This window comes from Plectrocnemia conspersa, unplaced genomic scaffold (assembly GCF_051122295.1).
Source record: "Plectrocnemia conspersa isolate PC_06_02 unplaced genomic scaffold, ASM5112229v1 ptg000010l, whole genome shotgun sequence".
NCBI lineage: Eukaryota > Metazoa > Arthropoda > Insecta > Trichoptera > Polycentropodidae > Plectrocnemia > Plectrocnemia conspersa.
In genome coordinates, this window is record NW_028277174.1 from 30,447,512 (window position 1) to 30,469,137 (window position 21,626).

Sequence of the window (21,626 nt, forward strand, 5' to 3'; positions counted from 1 at the left end):
TGATATAAGTATATTTAAACATTACATTATGCATATTTAACATAGCTCAATATCACTTATAAATTCGCTGATTTAAAATATATATGTATTAGTTAAACTCTCCTTAGAGTGTCATTATTTTTCGTAGGATTTTTTCAAAATATCCTAACTTAACCTACATTTGGTTCAGAAATCACAGTCAGTGAAGCACCCCTTAGGGTTATAAATCTTAAAAATTAAGTATATTATAAATATGGTTAAAAATAATGTTCGTGATCTAAATGTATGTTTATTAATTATAAATAAAATAAAAATAGTTGATAATTTCATATATTTAGGAGAAATTTTAGATAAAAAAATAAATTTTAAGGAACATTGTATTTACATATTAAAAATATAGGTATGTATATTATCTAGAAAGAGAAATATGTTTAGTATAAGCACAAAAAAAAATAATCTGCCATAGTGTTATATTGCCCCACTTTAATTATTGTGCAACAATATTATATATGCTTAATACATTAGATAAAACGATGTTGAAAAAATTAAAAAATAGCGCAATGAGAGTATTTTTTAATATAAATAGATTTACAAGTTGTAGAAGAATGATAGATAGATTAGAATGGTTAAATATTCAAGAAATATTGAAGATGAATTTTAGTATTATTAATTATTTAATGTTTTCTAAAAAGTTAGAAATTTTATGGCCTTAACAGGTAATCTTACTGTCGTTGAAACTCAATTTAACATTAACGAGACATCTGCTGTTCAAACCCAAACCGTATCTAAAAATTTGGTATAATTTAAAAGTCATTCTAACGACCATTTCAAACAGATAAAAGCACGACTCGAAAGTAAGGTATTTCCACAATATTTTTCACTACATTGGAAGAGAGATTCTGTGACCAGGCAATTGGAAATATTTCATGGACCACCTAATAGCATATCCGTTCCGAGTCGTTAATCCTTCCATAACGTACCGTGAAAAATCTACTCTTTGTTTGGAACAATACGTTCTACTATATATTTTAACCTTTGGCTATTGGTCGTCAGAGTGACCGTTTATATTTTAAGGCATAAACACATTTCGTAAGGGTGTCCAAAAGCGATGCAACTGGCCCGCAAACATGCTTATATGCGATTCCCCAGAGCTGTCTCAAATCAGCATCATCACAAATTAAATAAATTTTATACTATAAATCCCAAGCATTGAAATGTATTTATAAAATTTCTTACCAAACAAAAATTATGTCTATGCATAACCGAAAATATTTCTTTGAATCCACACACTAAGGAGTACTGCGCCTCGGTGGGATTCCAGACAATGGAGCTAAGAACTATCGTATCGTACAGAATCGCCAGTAAAAGTGACACGCGCTCCGCATAACGAAGCCGAGCATCTTCGACGCCTTATCATAAATTTTGGCGATGTGCATTAAAAATATTGTTCTCTGCTTGAAATCATCGGTGAAAGTATTTCTGGAATTTTATTAAATGTATGATATTTAAAAGAATCAATAGTGAAAAATAACAGAGAGAGGACTGATCTTTTTATTTCTATTCAAATTTTAATTTCATACAAATTATCATCTAAAAAGAACTGGTTTAATATTTCGTTTAGTTTTTGTGAGTTGATATAACAACGTTATTTTGTGGTCATATATAAGATCAAAATATCAGTTTAGTTAAAATAATCACTCTTAAGTTTCATAAAGGAAACGAAGCAGAAAGACTGTATTACAATAATCAAAAATTTCAAAAATGCAGGACGATACGATAAAAATGAATCCCTGAAACTCAATCTCAGCTCATTTACACTAGAGTTAATGATGTTTTGATGGCAATTGTATAATGTATATTAATGAATGACTTCAAGATGTCCACTGAGATTAAATTATTCTTCCTATTTTAAGTACTTTATTTCATGCCCCTTAGTAACACTATTTAATTTGCTCTGATGTTTATAAGTACTATAATGAATATAAAGCTATCCAATAAAATGTTTATACGCACGACCGTAGGGTACCCACATAAAATTATAAAATTTGTATTTAATTTCTATAAAAAAAGTTGTAGTACTGTAGTGCATATTTTATATATTTATTGATTTTGCTGAGCGTAGTTTCATCTCTCATTAAGCGTTAGAATTTCAGCAAGGCTGGAAGTGATTGTCGGTCGGCGGAAAATTTCTTTGCACGCCAGTTGATCGAAATCTTGCATGAAGTGGTAATTCCACTGGTTGAAACTTAACTAATGATTTCAATCTATTTACTAGCACTAGCAACTTTTCGTCTTTTATATATATGTTTTTAGTATTGTTATATATGTGACATTCATTTATTTATTTCTTTTTCTGATTATGCTGTATTTTATATCTCGTATTTTGCTTTATATATCAATAATTTTCTTGTGTTTTCTTAATTACTAAGAATTTTCCGCCCTATTTGCAAACGAGATTATATTTTATGAATAGTATGCGATAGTTTTCGGCGTACTTTTTCCTCGTTTAGTGGTGATAACTTATTGGTTTTGTGATGAAATTTATTTATTAAGCTAATTCATAAAACAATATAATATACTAGGTAGTAATAAATAAATATAAGAATATATAGTATTTTTTTTTAAACAAATATACTGTGTGATGGTTACAGTATTGTTAAAATGTTAAAAATACATAAAATTACCATATTCATTTCAATGAAAACATTCAATCTGAAGCTGAATGCCTATAAAAAATGCTGCGCGTAAGCATTATTACAGAATTCTCAAAACATATGGTTTTATAACAATTCTGCTCTTATCGATGTAATTAAATCAGATTTTAACGATTTTTAAAAGTGTGTAAATAAAACTTATTTATTAACGTGGCGAATTAACAGCAGTACTAAATTTTAAAGAAAATCTCAGTTGATTATATCTAGATTGATTAAGTTTATATTATAATGTAATATTAAAACATCTGATTAAATTTGTTAACCCTGAATTAGTTCGCATTTTACTGTTTTACAGATGTGCAAACATTATGATCCATCTTATACAAAGTAACAATAATTCCATTGCGCTGTTTCCTGAGGCATGTAATATGTGTACTGTAAGGTAATAAATTATAATCACATATATACATATAAATGAAGAATGATTTTGCAGTTAATTATAGTGATAATTTATTTAATGCGTTGTTCGCTATCACTATTTTTTGCGAAAATTTACATTGCATTTCTTATGAAAGGTTTTTGCATCATTTTTTTTTAATAGTGTATTGTATTCATGTTTTTAAAATATCAAGAGCTAATCCACGAAAATGTTTTACTTTTTAAAGATAAAGTCGTATGTTAATTGCTGTTAATATTTTGACCGTGCAGTGAAAATCTTATCGTCAATTTAATCCCGATCTATAAGAATTTTGGAAATTTTATTTTTAATTTCAATATTATGTGCTCTATGCACTACTGAAATTTATAAAGTGACCCTGAATTAAATGTATTGCTAGACCGCCATAATATATGTAGATGACTATGATTAATAGGCTATTATTTATATTAAAATATTTAGATTTTCTTTAATATGACATATTTAAATAATAACCAAATTTATTTAAAGCTGTCAAATATAGTACGAGGCCATCAACAAACACACGACTATTCACGTTCTTTTGTAAAGACCCGTTGGTCACATTACTATTCGAGCCATAGATAATATATCTAAAAACAAACGCCAAACCGATCGCTACTCATAACCTATATTTAACTAAGCGTAATGAACTTTTATGATTCTAAAATAAATGACACAAATCTCTTTGAAAAACTATATATTATATTTATGAAATCTAGAATGCAATGTTATATTTAAAACCCATTATGGTATGTGCGGTAAGTTACACAACATATAGACTAATGCACTAGTTAATATTTTTTTTTCTGATTTATTTGGGCCATGCCCAGAAAAACGTTTGTTATCGCCAAGATGCTTAGACCAAGGTAAGCGCGAGCTTATTGTTCGCGCTTATACCACTGGCGTCCATAAGATACGGACGCGCGATAACCTTTTTGTTATTAAATAAGAAAGACGTAATAAAAGTTAAATCAAAGTGTTGCCCAATAAGACGGCCTTTCCGAGAAAGTCAAGGTAGTACGTCTTTTGGTTTTCTCGAATTTTTTTCAATAAAATTTGTATAATTTCGTTTAATTAAAAACATTTAAATTCATAATATAAATTATTAAAAAGTAATTAAGATCTTAAAGGTTATAAAATATAAATTAAATAATAACAGTTGAAGAATCGAAAAATATTGATAGAAGCACAAAAAAAGCAAAACATTCTAACAGTATATAGACTGAATAAATTAACGAAACTTGAGCAATTTATACTAAAAACACGATGTGGAATTATAGAAAACGACAAAACAATCGATGAAAACATACAGGTTTCGATTCAAGATACTTTACAAGATTCGATCAATACATTATCAATGTAACTGTAGACCTGTATAGATCCATAACCAATTATAGCTGATTCTGTTTTCGCTCAAAATAGTTTGGGAAATTACAATATATTGGTCGATGAATTAATGCCATGAATATTCTAATCGAAAAGTGCTCTTGCCAGTGTTACGATGGGGCTGACGCAATGAGAGTAGTTATTAGTGGAGTACAAACAAGAATTAGAAATATCCAATAAAAAGCAGTGTACGAACATTGTGCTAGTCATAATTTGAATTAAATTGTGGGGGTTATTCTTGAAACTCGTGCACTAAATCACCATTACCACGGTGATAATATGTATGAACGTGACAAAAGACTAACTGAACGTACCACCACAATAGCACTCGTTATGTTTATAGGAAAAAAGGATTACAAATAAATAACACGTCGTAATTACCCTACAATGTAGAAAAAATATATTTCTTTGTTGCGTAATGTTTGTGGAAACAGCACACAATCGAATGAAAAGGTACAGTTAAAATTTAGCCCGTTACACAATTTGCCTTTCAAATATGACCATCAAGCGAATGTTACTTTCTAGAGGCGTGGATCTAATTCGTTGGTCGAATAAAAGAATGCAACAATGGCTGAATGATCGCTGCGTGGTTATGATTCGCCAGAGAGCTTTTCATACTTATGATACTTGAGGCGGGTCTCCAAGGGACGAAGGGCAGACGGCCAGAGACGAACCCAAAAAATGTCATTTCATGGCGTGATTGCAGAATTTGAAAATGTAAAGGCAAGGAATAAGTATATTTAAAACATGTAAGTTTAATAATTTCATTTTTGAAATAAAAAATAGCAAGAGAGCCCCTTTGGTAAGTTTTGCTTAATGGTCGAATTGTCTAATTGCGTAACTGAGATTAGCCAGACATTTGTCCAGGGTTGGTATTTCAAATATTTTCAAGGGGGGGGGGCAAAAGTTGGCCAGGCAGGGGTCGTTTTTATTAATATTTCGATTTCATTAGGATTCATGGTATTTCATTAGGTAATATGCATTTTTTTGGCTTAATTCAAGGATGTCTCTGTTTAGAATTCACGTCAAAAGCGATTAAATCGTGCCTTCGCCGTTATCCAGCGTTCATATTAGAACTTTACGTAAAACAATATTACGACTTACAATAAGTGAGAATCGAATGAAGCATGTATAAACCAAATTTTGACCAATATGAGGGCGCAAAAACCATTATCTCTTCTCAGAAGTCAAAAATCCATGTCAAAAGTAATAAAATACAGTGAGAACGTTCAGTAACAAGCGTTCCCACTGCTACGGCGCCGACACTATTTTATTGCTTTTGACGTGAATTTTTGACTTCTGAGAAGTTATAATTGTTTTTGTGCCCTCTTTTTTTTTTAAAGGGTTAATTGAATAAAAATGATTTCTTAATCGTATTGTGGTCCGATTACAAAAATAGTAACCGATCACTTTTGGGACATCACTGACAAATGAAGTCACATCACTACGAAAGAGGAAGGTAAACAAGGCATTTGTTGTCATCGAGAAAAGGGAGTCCGAATTCATTGTCCTTGCGAAAGGATGTCTGTCGAGGAGGACGTGCGTCTCCGGGTCCGCGGCAGGCTGGCGGCCGAGGGGGTGCGCCTCTGGCTGGCTCCGTACGACGGCGAAGGTTCCGACGTGCACATGAAGGTAGAGCTCAGCTGTTTTCTTTCAAAACGTCAAGTCACGCGCCGCTCCATTAAAAAATTATTTTTATAACAGAAAAGTGCCGCGACATAGTCCGTATCGTCGCAAAGTTGCCATATGTCAACGTTACACAATTCTACAGTTCCTTTGTTCGAACAATAAGTACATATAAATGGTGTATTAAAAATTTCAGAATTTGGCACAAATTTATTCGAATGAATTAAAATTGTGCGAAGATAAGGTGCTGGACGCCTTGAAAGATCTAAAACAACATTCGATCGAACGGGCCAAGGCAAACGATCAATTCAAAGAGACGGGAATTGCTGTTCTCCGGCTCGTGACCACCGCTACAAGCGAAGGCGTTAAAAATGCAAATATAGAAGTTAAACTTGACATGATTGGGAGCGAATTTATCACCAAAGTCGCTGAAGTGCTCTCCATCGAAGATATCAAGTAAATATTTATTTATTTATTGTATATAGGAGTGAACCACTATTTTTAATTTCAAACATATGTTTAGTATAATCTGATATAGTAATGTATTATATGGCTGTAGTGTTAAATAAGTAAAAGTCGTAGAGCCTCGCAGTTGTGAAAATCGAGTAACTCTGATCTTTGGTTCCTCATTTATTACCTGAGCGTATAAATCACAACTCTTGAGAGTCTGTTTAGTTGTTTAGCAAGCAATAATCGATTTGTGATATGATTAGGCAGCACATATTTTATAATGCTCCTTCGAGGAAGCTTGGACGAATGGAAAATGAGACAAATTCAGAGCCAATAGTGTTAGTGTTTAGCTTCACCTCCAATGCGAAAACCCGAAACTGCATGACCAACATACATGTTGGCCTTCCCACCAGAAGCGTGAAAAAGACTAGGTTCAAATTAATCTGCTCATTATTGGTCAAAGCAAAGAGTCATTACTTCACTACAACTCTCTTGACATCTGTACTTTGACCCAGGGACGTCATTTAAGTTTTTTCCAGGGGGGGAGGTGCAATAGATGGCATGCATTTTTTTGGCCAAATTGTTTAAAATTCACGTCAACTGCAATAAAATCGTGCCATCACAATGGAAACGCTCGGTTATTTAGCATTCCTATTAACACTTTTTATAACAATATTACGACTTTTGGGTTTGAACAGCAAATGGACGTTTCGCAACTGTTAGATTGAGTTTCATAGATATTTTAAAGCATTATATCAGTTAAATTATATTTTCACTAGTAGAAATATATATCTTTTGATGAAAATGTATTTGGATTTTACTAGTAAAAATATAACTTTACTGAAAAAAATTCACTGCAACAATAATACATTGCATGTAAATAAATAATGATAAGTATGTAAATATATATATATATATATATATATATATATTACTACTAGGGATTCCAATCCCGGGATTCGGGATCCCGGGATCCCGGACGATTTTCAATACCCGATGAGTCCCGGGACTATAAAACATAATCCCGAATTTTTCGGATTGGTTATTTATCAAGCACAATCGAATTATTATTGACAACATCGTTATATTTCGTGTACAAACTTGCGCGAGTTGCACGTGTCATCTGTGAATCTTTGAGGCTGTGAGTCTGAACGTGCTTTTTCAGCAGCAGGCTGCTTAGGAACCAAAATCGGATCAAGGCTAAATGATAAAACACTTGATGCTTTGATGTTACTTCGTGAGTTTTATTCAAAATAATGTTTTCAATTAATTGTGTCTATGAATGTATATAGTATGTACATACATTGTCAAAATTTCATTTTTTTCTTCTCAAATAAATATATAAGACCTTCCCTTTTTTATTTTTATTATAGTATTTTCTATTTTAAGTCCAAGACTAAAATTATACGTACTTTATACATTGTACGCTATAAAAAACAGATGCAAAAATATATTGTATTATTAATTTTAAATTATTTTTATCGATAAAATAACATGAAAATTATCCCGGGACTGGTCCCGGGATCCCGGGATCGACTAATTGCAATACCGAAATCCCGGGATCAAAATTTTGGCCCGGGATTGGAATCCCTAATTACTACATATTGAAAAGTTGAAATCATATAATTTTACTAGCATTTGGTAGATAAAATATAATTTCACTAGTAAAATATATATCTACCAGTGAAAATGTATTCCGATATGATTTCACTGAAATGGCATACTTTAAAAATATTTTCGGAATAGATTCAAGACTTTTTAGATTTTATTTGAGTGATAACCCGAGAATTTCTAGTTTAGAATCAGGGACTCCATTTCATCGTTTTTCAGGAGGGGGGGGGAATGTTTGGCAGTCATTGGTCGTTTTTTTAATATTTCGATTTCATTAAGATTCATAGTATTTCATTAAATGACATACATTTTTCTGGCCAAATTCAAGGTGAGGCTAATGCCCCCATCTGCCCCCCTCCAAGCGACGTTTCTGCCTGGAGTATGAGATTTCCAAAGAATTTCGTTTGACCGGCCTGTCATACTCAGCTTCTAAATCAGAAAACAGTGTCATTCACTTATAACGAAGAATACAAAAATGTTGTAACCAATGGATTAGAGCAGTGGCGAGCAACCTTTTTTCGCGGCGGGACGATACCGAAAACCTAAGAAGCCATGCGGGCCACAACTAAAAAAACCGAGTTATATTTTATCTAAAATAAAATAATGTAATATTGGAACAAATTCTGTTAATTTTTTAAACCTTTATAAACAAATTTAAAAATATGACATATTTATACATAAAACTGTAGCGAATGTAATTCTTGGGGCTACGTAATTAAACGACCTTTTTTATAGAGCTGGCGAGGACCTGGGGTGTTAGACCGTTGTTATATATTGATTGAAAAAAAGAAAAGAAAAGAATGTATATTTAAACTAATAAAAATTAATTTAAAAAACACCCGCTTCACAAGTTGAGCGGTGGTGTGTCAACACTGAGAACCGCCACAGACCCCCTTGCCAGAATTTTATTTATAATTCGATATATATGTTATTTAGTACTTAATTATCCTATACACAGTTACAAACTTATTATCTACACATACTTAATTAAAACTAACAAAAATATGCATAATAATCTAACAAGGATAAGAAAGTGTGATAAGGATAAGAATAATTATTTGTGGGCGGTTGTTTTGATTTTGATTTTGACTCCATTTGATTTTGACTCCATGTGATTTTGACTCCATGTGGCTGCGGGGCTCTGTAGCACCCGATGTTCGGTCGGCCGAGAAACTAGTTCAGGGCCGCGTCTACAGAAGGCTCTGCGCAGCTAAGTTGCGATGCAGCGAGTCGTCGTTGAGTTTGATGTCCAAACTGGAACGAACAGTTGGTGCTGCATGTCGTCGTTTGAAAAGTCGTTGCCGTATTGGATGCACATGGTGACGAGGTCCTTGTCGGTGGTGGTGTGCGGCAGGTCGCGGATGTAGAGGTTGGTGCGCGACAGCTGTTCCGACGGCGCGTTCGGGTTGTGGCTGATCGAGGTGCTCAATGTGCCGGACTGCGAGCCGGTGGCCGACGAAGAGGACGAGGTCGTGTTGCTGGGTTTCCGGTCTCCGATTTCCTCGCGTTCGAGGAGTTGTTTAGTTTTTGCTTCTCGCGAGATGCTGAGGCGGTCGAGAAGTGCGGCCTTGACCTTTGCGTAGGCGCTGTCGGCTGGTGGGTTAAGGATTATATCCCTAACTTCTTCCTGCGCTCTTGTGTCAAGTGCTCAGTTGAACCGGGTTTCGTCGTTGCTGATTCCGGCGTTCTTGAAACGCCGTTTTCTTCGGTCATCTTAGCTGATCGTCTCTTGCGGGTCGTTGTTGCGTATGATCGATCACGTCGGGAGGCGGCGGCTCGTCGGGCGGGCGGGGCGGCCTCAGGATCGGGCGCCTCCGCCATCACGTCGGGGACACCAATTTGTAGCGAATGTAGTTTTAATTAAACGACCTTTTTTATAGAGCTGGCGAGGACCTGGGGTGTTAGACCGTTGTTATATATTGATTGAAAAAAAGAAAAGAAAAGAATGTATATTTAAACTAATAAAAATTAATTTAAAAAACACCCGCTTCACAAGTTGAGCGGTGGTGTGTCAACACTGAGAACCGCCACAAAACTATATACAGCTATGGCCAAGAAAAACTATGCACTCACATAATACTATTAAAACCAACATTATATTGCATCTTTCACATTTTTTCCGCAAACTTTCGTTATAAATATGTTCATTGAAGAGTTGGCTTTCAAAGCAAAAAAATAAAATATACATTTCGTGTGAAGGACAGAAATTAAGTTTTGGCCATCTATTGTCTATTTGTCCTAACACAGCTGTCAACAATTGGTGATTTACGACTAGGGTATCTCATTCTTAGTTGCTTAGAATTTCTCCTATATTTTTTTTGTTTAGATGCTCTTAAGATTCAACCGTTTTTAATACTAGTGGTTCACTTCTACCTCCATTTTTCTACCATATTTATTTTATAATTTATTTTTAGGATCAAACTGATACACAAAGGACGTATAGTTAAACATGACATGAAGTTGCAAGAGCAAGGGCTCAAAAACGGTGCTCAGATTCTAGTCATCGTTTTGGCTGGTGAGTTAAATTGGTTTGTTTTCAATCAGATTATTTATTAATTATAATTTAATATCAGGAACACCCGAAGATCTTCGCAAAGATGCCGATATGTATACGATGATGAACGCAGCCCGAGCTGATGCTGAGCTGTTGACTGAAGACTCATTCGGAGAGTCTTTCATGCATGTATGATTCTGCATTTATTAAAACATATTAAATATTACCTTACTAATTATATATTCAGCTTGAAGATCAATCTGGGAAGGCAATAGTGCTTCCGCCAAGAGAAAAGAAGGCTTTGACGGTAGCTATGGCTCTACACGAGAGAGGACGAACTGCTTTAAAGGGAGAAAACTATCCATTTGCCCTCGTTTTGCTATTAGAGGCCGACAAGCATTTTAGGTAAATATTTAAACGATCGGCTAATCTGACCTATTGTGCAGTTTATTAAATATAAATAATTTTTTTAAGCGAATGCAATTGTGCATTGTTGAAGTCGGTCGATAATTACGCTTTGTTGAACTTGGACATAAGTTGGTGCTACTTATGTTTGCAAAGCATCACACATATACCTGAAGCCGAATCGAGGCTGAAGAAATGCGAACAAAGCTTTCATAACAGCTATGGACCAAATCTGGAACGTTTGAAAGCCATCAAGGGCACAACTGGTAATTCAAAAAATATATTTTCATGAAAATCTAGTTATTGATCATTAAATTTTGATAGGTAATGAAAAAGCGCTTTTCATGCGTCTCCACTTGCTGCAAGGCATAATGCTGTATCATCAAAATAGGAGAGTCGAAGCTAAGAAAGTGCTCCAAAGAACCGGACTGGAACTTGATGCTTTAAAGTTAAACGAGACTTCCATTTGTATATTGGTCGAAAGAGGATATACTCTATTGGAGTCGAGGATTGCTCTGAGAGCGGCTGAGGGCAACATCGACGAAGCTATGAGATTCATAGCCAAGACTAGAAAGCAAAAGGAGGATATCGAGAAGAAGAAAGAAGAACAAAAGTAAGTATTGATAAAATAAATATTACAAGCATTTGATTTTGTAATTCGGTTTCCTTTATAGAGAAAATCGCCTGTTAGGCCATTGCGCCGATAAGAAACAATATGTGTCAGCGAGATTCGTAAAAATGCTCGTGGACATGGGATTCTGTAAAAAAATGGCCGTGTTGGCGCTCAAAAAAAGCAATAATATAATTGCAAACGCTGTGCAAATCATACAGGAGCAACCCGATCTTGTATGTTCTTAAAATTATTGTGATTCGATAGAAGCGCGTTATTAATTGTTAATCGTTTACAATTTCAGTTGAAAGATGTCGATCTTCCGAGAAGCTTATCGTGCGATTCCATCAAAGTGGATACTGACTCTGTTCAAAAGGTACTTTATTACTTTCAATTTTCTTTGATCAGGTGCATAATTATATTTGTTTATAGTTGATGGAGATTGGCTACGATGAGATTAGAGCCAATCAAGCGTTGAAAAAATCTTTGAACGATATAAATGGAGCCATCGACATGCTCATGAAAGGCGAAGTTTTCGGGCCTGTCTCCGAACAGCCCAGTACTTCAATGGAGCATGCAGATAACCAAGTGAGAAAGAAAATGTGAGTAATGATGACTTTAGCGGTTGCTTAATACTTTGTATGCGGGAAACGAGAATCTTATCGGTTAAAGGCTAGAGATGAGAACGAAACTTTTTTTGTACTGCGATGTTGGAATTAGGTTCATCTACACTCATTAGACCAATTATTCCATATTATCAAACTCTGCTTCTCTAATGTAACATGAGTTTTCTCCCGTGTGGTCCTCTAAATACTATACCATTGTGATTTCTACTCGATGACCACAAAAAATTGCAAATATGATTAACACATGGACGCCAGGCACTCTGTGTTCACAAAAAAATCATAATTTATCCAGTGCATATTTAAACACAAACTTTGGAGAAGTTGTCAATCAGTATCTTATTTAAATTTAGAATTTATGACCCTCAAAGGGAATAACATCTGCACAGAACAGACCCACTATTTATTCTACGTAAATAAAATTAGGAAGAACTAAATTATTAGCGTAAATAATCTGAAATTTACATCACTTCAAGAGTTCATTTTAGTATCAAAAGCAGGGATGCGCAACCTGCAGCCCGTTTTACGATTTTTGAAATTTCGTTGTATGCTTGAAGCCTCGGAAATGTTCTTTCAATATATGATCGTCATTTTTTAAATGAAATCTTCCAAGCCTTCCAAATATTTTGAGTGTATGTGTATTTTATACATATTAGTCGCAGGAGAGATATTTAATCTTTCATTATAGGTTATATATATATATATATATATATATATATATATATATATATATATATATATATATATATTTTATTTTACAAAAATAAACTGTATATCAACGGAAGATTGAAGTTAAAACGTTTTTTTTATATTCAATAGTATAGTAAACTGGAAGCTATTTTTATAAGAGCAAGGTGCAGTCTCATTTTTTTTTAATTTTCAAGGATTAAGACAAATGATTTTTGACGAAGAACACCAAAAATTTTATGTTATACTAAAAGATTCGAAGGGAAAAAAGGCATAAAATCATTTTGTGACAGAACTATAAATTATCCAAACTAAAACACTTAAAAATACAGATATAAAAGGACAATTGTATAATTTTACTGTTTTCAGGAAATTGATGACCGCAGCTTTCAATAGACTCTCTGAAGGTATTGCAGAAAATACAGAAAGTGACTATTTAGACATGACATTGATTCAAGAGGAGCAGTATCTGAATCAATATTTGGAATTGTTAAAGTAAATCAAACAATTCACACTTGAGATACTCTGACGTATTATACATTAATTTAATTACAATAAGTCTACATATATAATAAAAAAACTACGAGCTCTGTCTGGATTGTCGAGTCACTGTGAAGTTTGTACGAACAACACATTTTTTTATAATTATTAAAATATGTACTATTGATATAAGTTATGTTTAAATGTGATGATTAATTCTCAAAAAAAATTGATGTTATTTGTATTGTATTATTGTAAAATTAAAGTTTGTATGCTAAGGTATGCATGGGGTATGATTTGAGTAAAAATTTATCCAAGCCAATGCTGTGTAGTACAAACTGAGTATTCCAGACAGAGAATAGTTTATTAGAATCTGAGAAAAAAAAAGATTTATTTAGTTCCTACTATATGTGTCATTGTATAAATGTTATTCATTCAAACCATACGTTTGATTCAAATTTCACCTTCGTATTGATCTGTACTAGAAAACGTCCACTGATGACATTCGTGTCATATTTTTGATATTGTTTTTATTTTATCAATTGAAAATTATTGAATGAGCATACATGTATATGTAGGGACCAGGAAAGCTGATTGAAAATTTTAAAAATGAAAAGATTGCTTGGGCTAGCAAATCTAGTATGTTTTCTGGACTCTTTATATCCTTAAAACTTCTCTTCCGAAGGTAGAAAGTAATGGGACGTTAGTATATAACACATTACTTATAGAAAATCATCTACCTAGTCATCATTGGACTAGATTTGTTACTCATACTATTTACCTGAAAAGGTTATGAAGATGGGCTGTGATTAAATTAACTAGTCTTTGAAAAATGACTGATATAATAAGATTCAACACTTATTAATTCGACACATTTTTTTTGCATTTAACATAAAATGTCATTTTAAAATCAAGCTTATATTGTCCGTCTTGATAAAACTAATATTTGATAGTAATATCCATGATATTAACGATATCTTTCTTATTACGAATGTATGTATATGTTATTATAATTATATAAGTAATTATACCGATTAATAGATGTGTCATTAAATGTCCACCATATTAATTAAAATTTATTTATCTATACAATGTAATACTATATAAACGTATAAAAATATACATAATAATAAAATAATTTATGTTTTCGATACAAATATCTCAATGAACATCACATTGTCCTTCACATAATCCAGTTTATCCAAAGTTGTGTGGGGTATGAAGATATACTGTCTTTTCGGCTCGTTTTTATCAGCTTTTTTTATGTTCTTTTTAGCATTGTTTTGTGTAACGTCATTGTCTTCTTTCATTTTTAACGATAACGTCTTAACAATATCCACTGCCTATGAAACAATCAAGATTAACCATCTTTTTATACACATATTATTATTTTAAATACCTGTTTTTTTCTAGAAGTTTGATCTTTGATTATGACGTCCGCTTGTAATGATGCAGGCCATTCCAGTATTGGATCGTAATCACCGGCTATTATATAAACCGTCATAGTTAAATGTCGACCGTTCCACTTGCCGATGCCGTTTAAATTCAACTCGCCCTTCAAAATTAAAACTTTTATAAGCCTGATCGATAAAAATATAGCGAAAATCGCAACTCGATTACCTGAAGTGTGTATCCGTAAATATCGGTCAAGAAAATCGGACTTTGATATATGACGCCATTGGAAATTGCCTCTTTCATCTTCTCGTGATAGTTATTTATCCGCCATATCAAACGACCTAAGTGATGTTGAATAATTTGATTATGAATCAGTAGAATTTCATCGATTAAGTTCAAGAGGGCTTGAAGCCTCGGAGATGTTTTTTCAAACGGTATACGCAATCGTCATTTTTTAAATGTAATTTTCCAAGCCTTCCAATTATTTTGAGTGTTTGTATATTACATACATATTAGTTGCAGCAGGGATTTTTAATCTTTCATTATAAGTTATATATATTTTATTTTACAAAAATAAACTGTATAGCAACAAAAGATTGAAGTAAGTGTTTTTTATATTCAGTAGTGTAGTAAACTGGACGCTATTTATTTAAGAGCAGGGTGCAGTCTTAATTTTTTTTAATATTTAAGAGCTAAGACCAACGACTTTTTGATAAAGAACATCGAAAATGTATGTTATACTAAAATACAATCAATTAAAATTAACATTACCGAAATATGTATAAACTATTGGGAACAGGACAACGAAGCGCATAATATTTGTGATAGAAGTAAAATTATTTAAACAAAAAATACTGGATATTACACAATTGGATTCGCAAAAGACAGATATAAAAGGACCTTTTCCAGAATAAAAAATCGCGCTTAATGTGAGTTATAAAAACCATAAAAGTGAATTTAGTATAACTAATTTAAATGGTTATATGTGAATAACGTTTAATAATGAGTGAAAAACTCATATGTTACTGATTCGGTGAATATGTCATAAGTATTAAAAAAGAGGTGTTTACTTTTAAGTCTGGAGGGAAAAAGGCATACAATCATTTTGTAACAGAAGTATAAATTATCCAAATTAAAAGACGGATATAAAAGGACCTTCTCCAGAATCTAAAATCAGTTATATTAAATTTCATGTCAGAATGCGAGTTATTGATAACTAATCTAAATTGTTTTATATAGATAAAGATTAATAATGATTAAAAAACTCAATCAAAATACGTTAAATTCAAGCTTTTCCACGAAAAAATAAAATTAAGAGCATCAGTATATTATGTAAACTTGGAAAAGATTTATATCACAGAATGTAGACCAAATTATTCGCAATATTATTAGTAAAAAAAAAAGATTATTGTGTATATTTTTTTATTGCAGTTACAGTATCAACAACTACTAAGTAAGTTGTTAGACACCAGACTGAAATCAAAATCAGTAAATCAGTGTAATGTATGTTTTTTTTTATTTTATTGATTATAAAACGTTTATTTTATTAATTACAGCTTTCAATCAATAGATGTTATATGCACAACCTAGCTCGATTTTATTTTATTTATTTTAAAACGTTTATTTTATTAATTACAGCTTTCAATCAATAGATGTTATATGCACAACCTAGCTCGATTTTATTTTATTTATTTATCCATGAGATTAGGAAAATATAGGAAAACCTAATCTGTGATGATCTATAAAAATTATAATTATATTAAAATCACTAATTCAGATCTCACAGGCACGATAGAAATTGATTAACACTACGGTCCATATGAGATTCAAAACCAGATCTTTCAGATATTAGTTTAAAACTTATACCGCTGGTCTTATGCATGCGAATTCCTTACAAAATTATAAATCAGAGGATATGTGAAAGCTCTTATAAGATTTTTTTATTAATTTACATTCGGATTGTACTTAATAAATGTATTTATTTTATATACTACAATCGTGTCAAAAGTATTTTTAAAATAATAATAAAAATCAAATTATTGTTTTCATCAAAACAGCTAAATACTTCTAGCACAAAAATGAGCCTAAGAATTAATTTGAAAAACTTGTATCTGGCGCTTGTTTTAAATAGGTATTTGCCGAAACGATAAATTGCCTCATGGTAGTAGCCATGTATATAAACAATTTTCAGAAATTTTGGAAGGCTTGAATTGCTCTTCTCTATATGTTACAGTATTTTTATTTGAAACGATTATAACTGAAATTATATGAATGAATCAACAATTACCTGTCGTATTGCTAATATTCGGTTGCACGTTATTGATTTCTCTTACTATTTGTACAGTCTTAGTCTCATTGTTTTGGACACTCTCCACAGAATCTGTCAACGAATCAATCTTTTCATTGATCTTTTTGAAACTAATCGAGTTCTCGTCCAATATTATTCTCAAAGCTTGAACTTCGCCTTTGATACCATCTAAACACGTCATCGTTTCTGAAGTGTTCTTCAGCTTTTTCTCAAGTTCATCTTGTACCACTTCCATTTGTTGACACTTATGTTTGTTTAATATGTTTTCTTGTGAGACTAACACTTTCAACTCACACAGTTCTTTTTGAAGTGTATCTGTTTGCTCATTTTTAGAAGAGTTCATCACATTTTTGTCATTTTTTAACAATCCTAATTCTTCCTCTACAATAATTCATCAAAACCAATTAGTATATTTAAATTATTAACTATAAATTATATAACATTACCTATTTTATTTATATTTCTTAATTTACTATCCTGAGTGTTTACTACCATCTCTAACTGACTACGTTCATTGCTCTCATATTCTACAGTCTTTTGTAACGAACCTAACCGCACTTCCAATCCGGCAACAAATTCCCTTATATTTATATACTGAGAATACATATGATTAAATTCTTCTCTGACATCTTTTAGCGTTATCTTTTCTTTAGCTAACTCTTCGTCGTAATGTTTTCTTAAAGCCACGAGCGTCGCTGTGAAAATCTGATTTCTTTCTTCGGACAATACATATTGTCTTTTCAATTTATCAATTTCGCCATTTATAACATCTCGTTGAATACGTTCTTCAATCAGCATAGATCTATAATAACATATTGTGATATCATCATAAAAAATAATATTATCTAAGCGTAAATTTAAATTATAATATATTATACCTTAGGGTTTGGAATTCTTTCATTAATTCCATCATGTTATTCTTCGTTGCGTTCTTCTCTTTAGTGTAAGTATCTGTATGAAAAAATGCTGGACCAGTCGAATACCGAGATGATAAAGTGCTTAGATCTGTAACACTGTTTCTTTGGCAACATCTTTGTAGATGTGAATGCTTATTCTTTCTCTCCACCCAAACACCGCAGTTCCTCTCACATTTTTCTAAAAGACTTCCACATTGCTTCATGTGATGCTGAAAGTTTGTGAAAAATAATTTATTTAAATTAAACCAAAAAAATAATCTATAATAGGTAGAAAAAAAATATTGTTAGTTATGAACAATGCTTTTTATAAATTCTAAAAATAATATGTTAACAGAGTATAAAATAAAAAATAAAGATGTACATAGATTTAATACTAGGTAAATAAATAATTCAAGAATTTATAGGTATAACAAAGCGAGTACTGCCAGGGGAATATCGTATGGATGTGTGAATTTGTATAATAATATTCCATGAACAATCTGCAAAAATAAAAATGTAACGGGTTTTTTCAACGGAATAGAGGAAACACCTTTGTGTATTAAGAAATAAATTATAATAATAAAGTCTCTTTTTATATTCTGTTTATGTTTATATTGTGTTTTAGATGTATGTTTTGATCATATTTGCTTAGTGTATAAATATTATATGCTGAGGCAGATACAGCTTATTCTTCATGATTTTTTCTTCGACTGTCTTCATTTCGCTTTATATAGTATTCTAGCGCCTATATTAATCAACACCTAGCTATGGAATTGAAGGATGAATTTATTATGCATTTTTCTCGCACATCCTCATTACTGGATATTAGTGTTTCTATTAAGTTTTTATCTATAACATGTATTCTATATTCTAAGTGCAGCGCTAAAGCGACAGGTAAGTGTCATGATAAAATCAAGCCGATGTCTATTCATTATTTTGCACAATCTTTTTTCTAGAAATACTTAAATGGTGATTAATAAAATTGTTGTATTATCTAAGCACGCCCTAATGTTTTACTGGAAAATGATAAAACAGCGCGCTGCTTTATCTGCGCAATCGGTAATTACGAACAACAAAATGGTAGAATTCCTTCGATGGTAATTACAAATTATAATTATATTATAATTGTAAAATGAATGAGGTGATAAAATTAATATGATTTATTATAACCTGTAACGAATGGTTGTCGGAAATGGTTTGGTTGCAAAAGTAACAAAGCACACTCGTCCCCGTCGCCTTGTTTATGTTTTCGTTCATGTTAAAATAAATTGTTATAACAAAGGTGTATAAGAATTTATTGTAAAACTAACACTAAGTTTTGCAACTAGAGTTCAGTCGACGAGCGACTGTTTCAGAACGTCGGCTACGATTAAGTCGTTTCAGGTGTATCTGTTATCATTATCACATGATAACGCGTTATCGCATGACATGGATTATTGTTATTTTGTAGATAGCCTTTATTTACATTGATCTACTAAATTATTATAGTTTAATAAAATAAATTGACACAATGATTATGGGAGCATTTTGCTGACTTAGGATTTAGTAGATCAACGTTTCCAAAGCTAAAGTTATTAAAATATATGAAAGCTACATAACATATGTTAGATTTTTTTTAAATTATATGTTTTTAAATAAAATTTGTAGCAATTGTTAAATACATATTAAATACCGTTTAACAGATGCAACGATAAACTTGTTCTCATGTAATTTTTTACATGATCTTCGTGAATTGGAAGGTTTGAAAAATTATGTTGTAAAACAAAAGCAGACTGTAACTAAGAAACAAATAAATATTTGTAAGACACATGAAAATTAAATTGAAATTTTTCATATAAATAGAACCGTAATATTTCTTATCTTTGTGGCAAAAACATTGCGGTATAATATAATTGATTATTATTTTATCTTTAAATCAGATGATGTTCAGATTTGTTCCAGCCAGTCTATCTCCATCAGTCACCATGAGATAACAAGAATGTAAACTGTTGTTACGTATACATACATTATTATTTTTTTAATTTGAACTTTAATAAACGCATTGGTGTTACACAGGAGAGAAGCGAAAGCTGACCAATATTGGATATCAATTTAAAATGTATGTTATTTTATTGTATTTTGATGTTAAAATAAACATACATATGTATATTTTTTCAATTTCAGGAAAAATAAGATATCGGTCATATGCAGTAAAAGTAATATATTTTTCGTCTCGCATAATAGTCATAATCATTTTACATTTCCTCATTCATCATCGACATCAGATCCACGACAATTAGTTGGCCTTTGCGTCTGAATCGGAGGTCCCGATATATAGTAGAACATCATAATTTACGTGACTGAGACAAGCTTAATTGCGGCTCTTCTTCTCTTATCATAGCATCGTCGTATTACCGGCAATGTCAAGGAAGACAATGGCGTGACTGGTGACTTCTTCTCGTAATTTTCTATGCACTTGACATTACCGTGGCAGGTATGAAATTATCTCATCTTCAAATAGAGAGAGATCCGATAGACGGATAAAATGTTCGATAGAGCACGCTCCCGATACGATTCGTTGATTTTAGCAAAATATCTTACGTCATAATGTTATTACCGGGGGCGGTCTTGCTTTGGTGATTTTCTTCAATGAAATGTCGGTGTTGTAATATAACGTAACATAGGGGATGTGTATCAATTACACTGTGCAGCAGCTGTTCATAGGCGTCAGTATCGGCCGGCGAAGTCGAATTAGCGAGTCTTCTCTGTGGTCGTCGATGATTTGATTGGTGAGTAATTTATAATGTGATATAGTGACACATATTTTATTATTTGTTTGAGAAAGCTTGGACAAATAAAATATATGTCAAAATTTAAATCTTATATTATTAGTTTTTGCTACCATCACAAAATAATTCCGTTTAGTTTATAGGTGTCAGTATTGGGCGGCGGTGTCGAATTAGCGAGACTTCGCTGTGGTCGTCAATGATTTAATTGGTGAGTAATTTTTAATGTGGTATAATGGCACGTATTTTATTATTTTTTGAGAAGGCTTGGACAAGTAAATGATATGGCAAAATTTGGATTTAATCTTAAAATTTTCAGATTAAGAAAAGTTGTTTATATTGTTGTAGCAAAAAGTATTATTATGAAAAACGTAAAAACGCGATAAGGTAAAAAACGATTAAAGGCTGAATTGATTTTTGTTAAATATTTCTTATTTGCCATTTGGAAAACTTTACGAGCTAAGCTTATCTAAAAAACATCAATTGATACAAATTAAACAACACCTAACTGTAACCTACCTTTATATTAATTTCACCTTAACTTTTATTAAGTTAGATAATTTAATAAAAGTAAGTTACTACACTTTACTTTTATTAAGTTAGAAAATTTGGAATGAATTAAAAAAATCGTTCTTGATTTTTTTAATCAAAATCTTGAAAAAGTTAGGTTTTCTGTGTAAAGTAAATAATTCAATAGCAGTGCATTTTTTTAAAATTACTATATATATATATAGAATTTCTTCGACTTATTTTTAAATCTCTGTACTCAATATTGATTGATTGATCCTAATCTAACATTA

General features: G+C 31.9%; 2 protein-coding genes across 2 annotated transcripts; one reads left to right on the top strand and one right to left on the bottom strand.

The window, feature by feature from the left end:
• Positions 1-5,919: 5,919 nt before the first annotated feature.
• Positions 5,920-14,597, top strand: LOC148231340 (NEDD8 ultimate buster 1). Its single transcript, XM_088196037.1, has 11 exons — positions 5,920-6,108; positions 6,299-6,558; positions 10,578-10,678; positions 10,737-10,846; positions 10,905-11,062; positions 11,132-11,328; positions 11,387-11,675; positions 11,737-11,908; positions 11,977-12,048; positions 12,105-12,274; positions 13,352-14,597. Exons 1-11 carry the CDS (start codon positions 5,998-6,000, stop codon positions 13,479-13,481), a joined length of 1,770 nt encoding a protein of 589 aa, XP_088052163.1. The 5' UTR covers positions 5,920-5,997; the 3' UTR covers positions 13,482-14,597.
• LOC148231341 (uncharacterized) lies at positions 14,524-19,434 on the bottom strand. The gene is made up of 7 exons (XM_088196038.1): positions 19,232-19,434; positions 18,044-18,291; positions 17,612-17,967; positions 17,145-17,546; positions 15,083-15,198; positions 14,862-15,017; positions 14,524-14,805 (listed from the first exon to the last, which is right to left on the bottom strand). Exons 1-7 carry the CDS (start codon positions 19,316-19,318, stop codon positions 14,602-14,604), a joined length of 1,569 nt encoding a protein of 522 aa, XP_088052164.1. The 5' UTR covers positions 19,319-19,434; the 3' UTR covers positions 14,524-14,601.
• Positions 19,435-21,626: the final 2,192 nt, after the last annotated feature.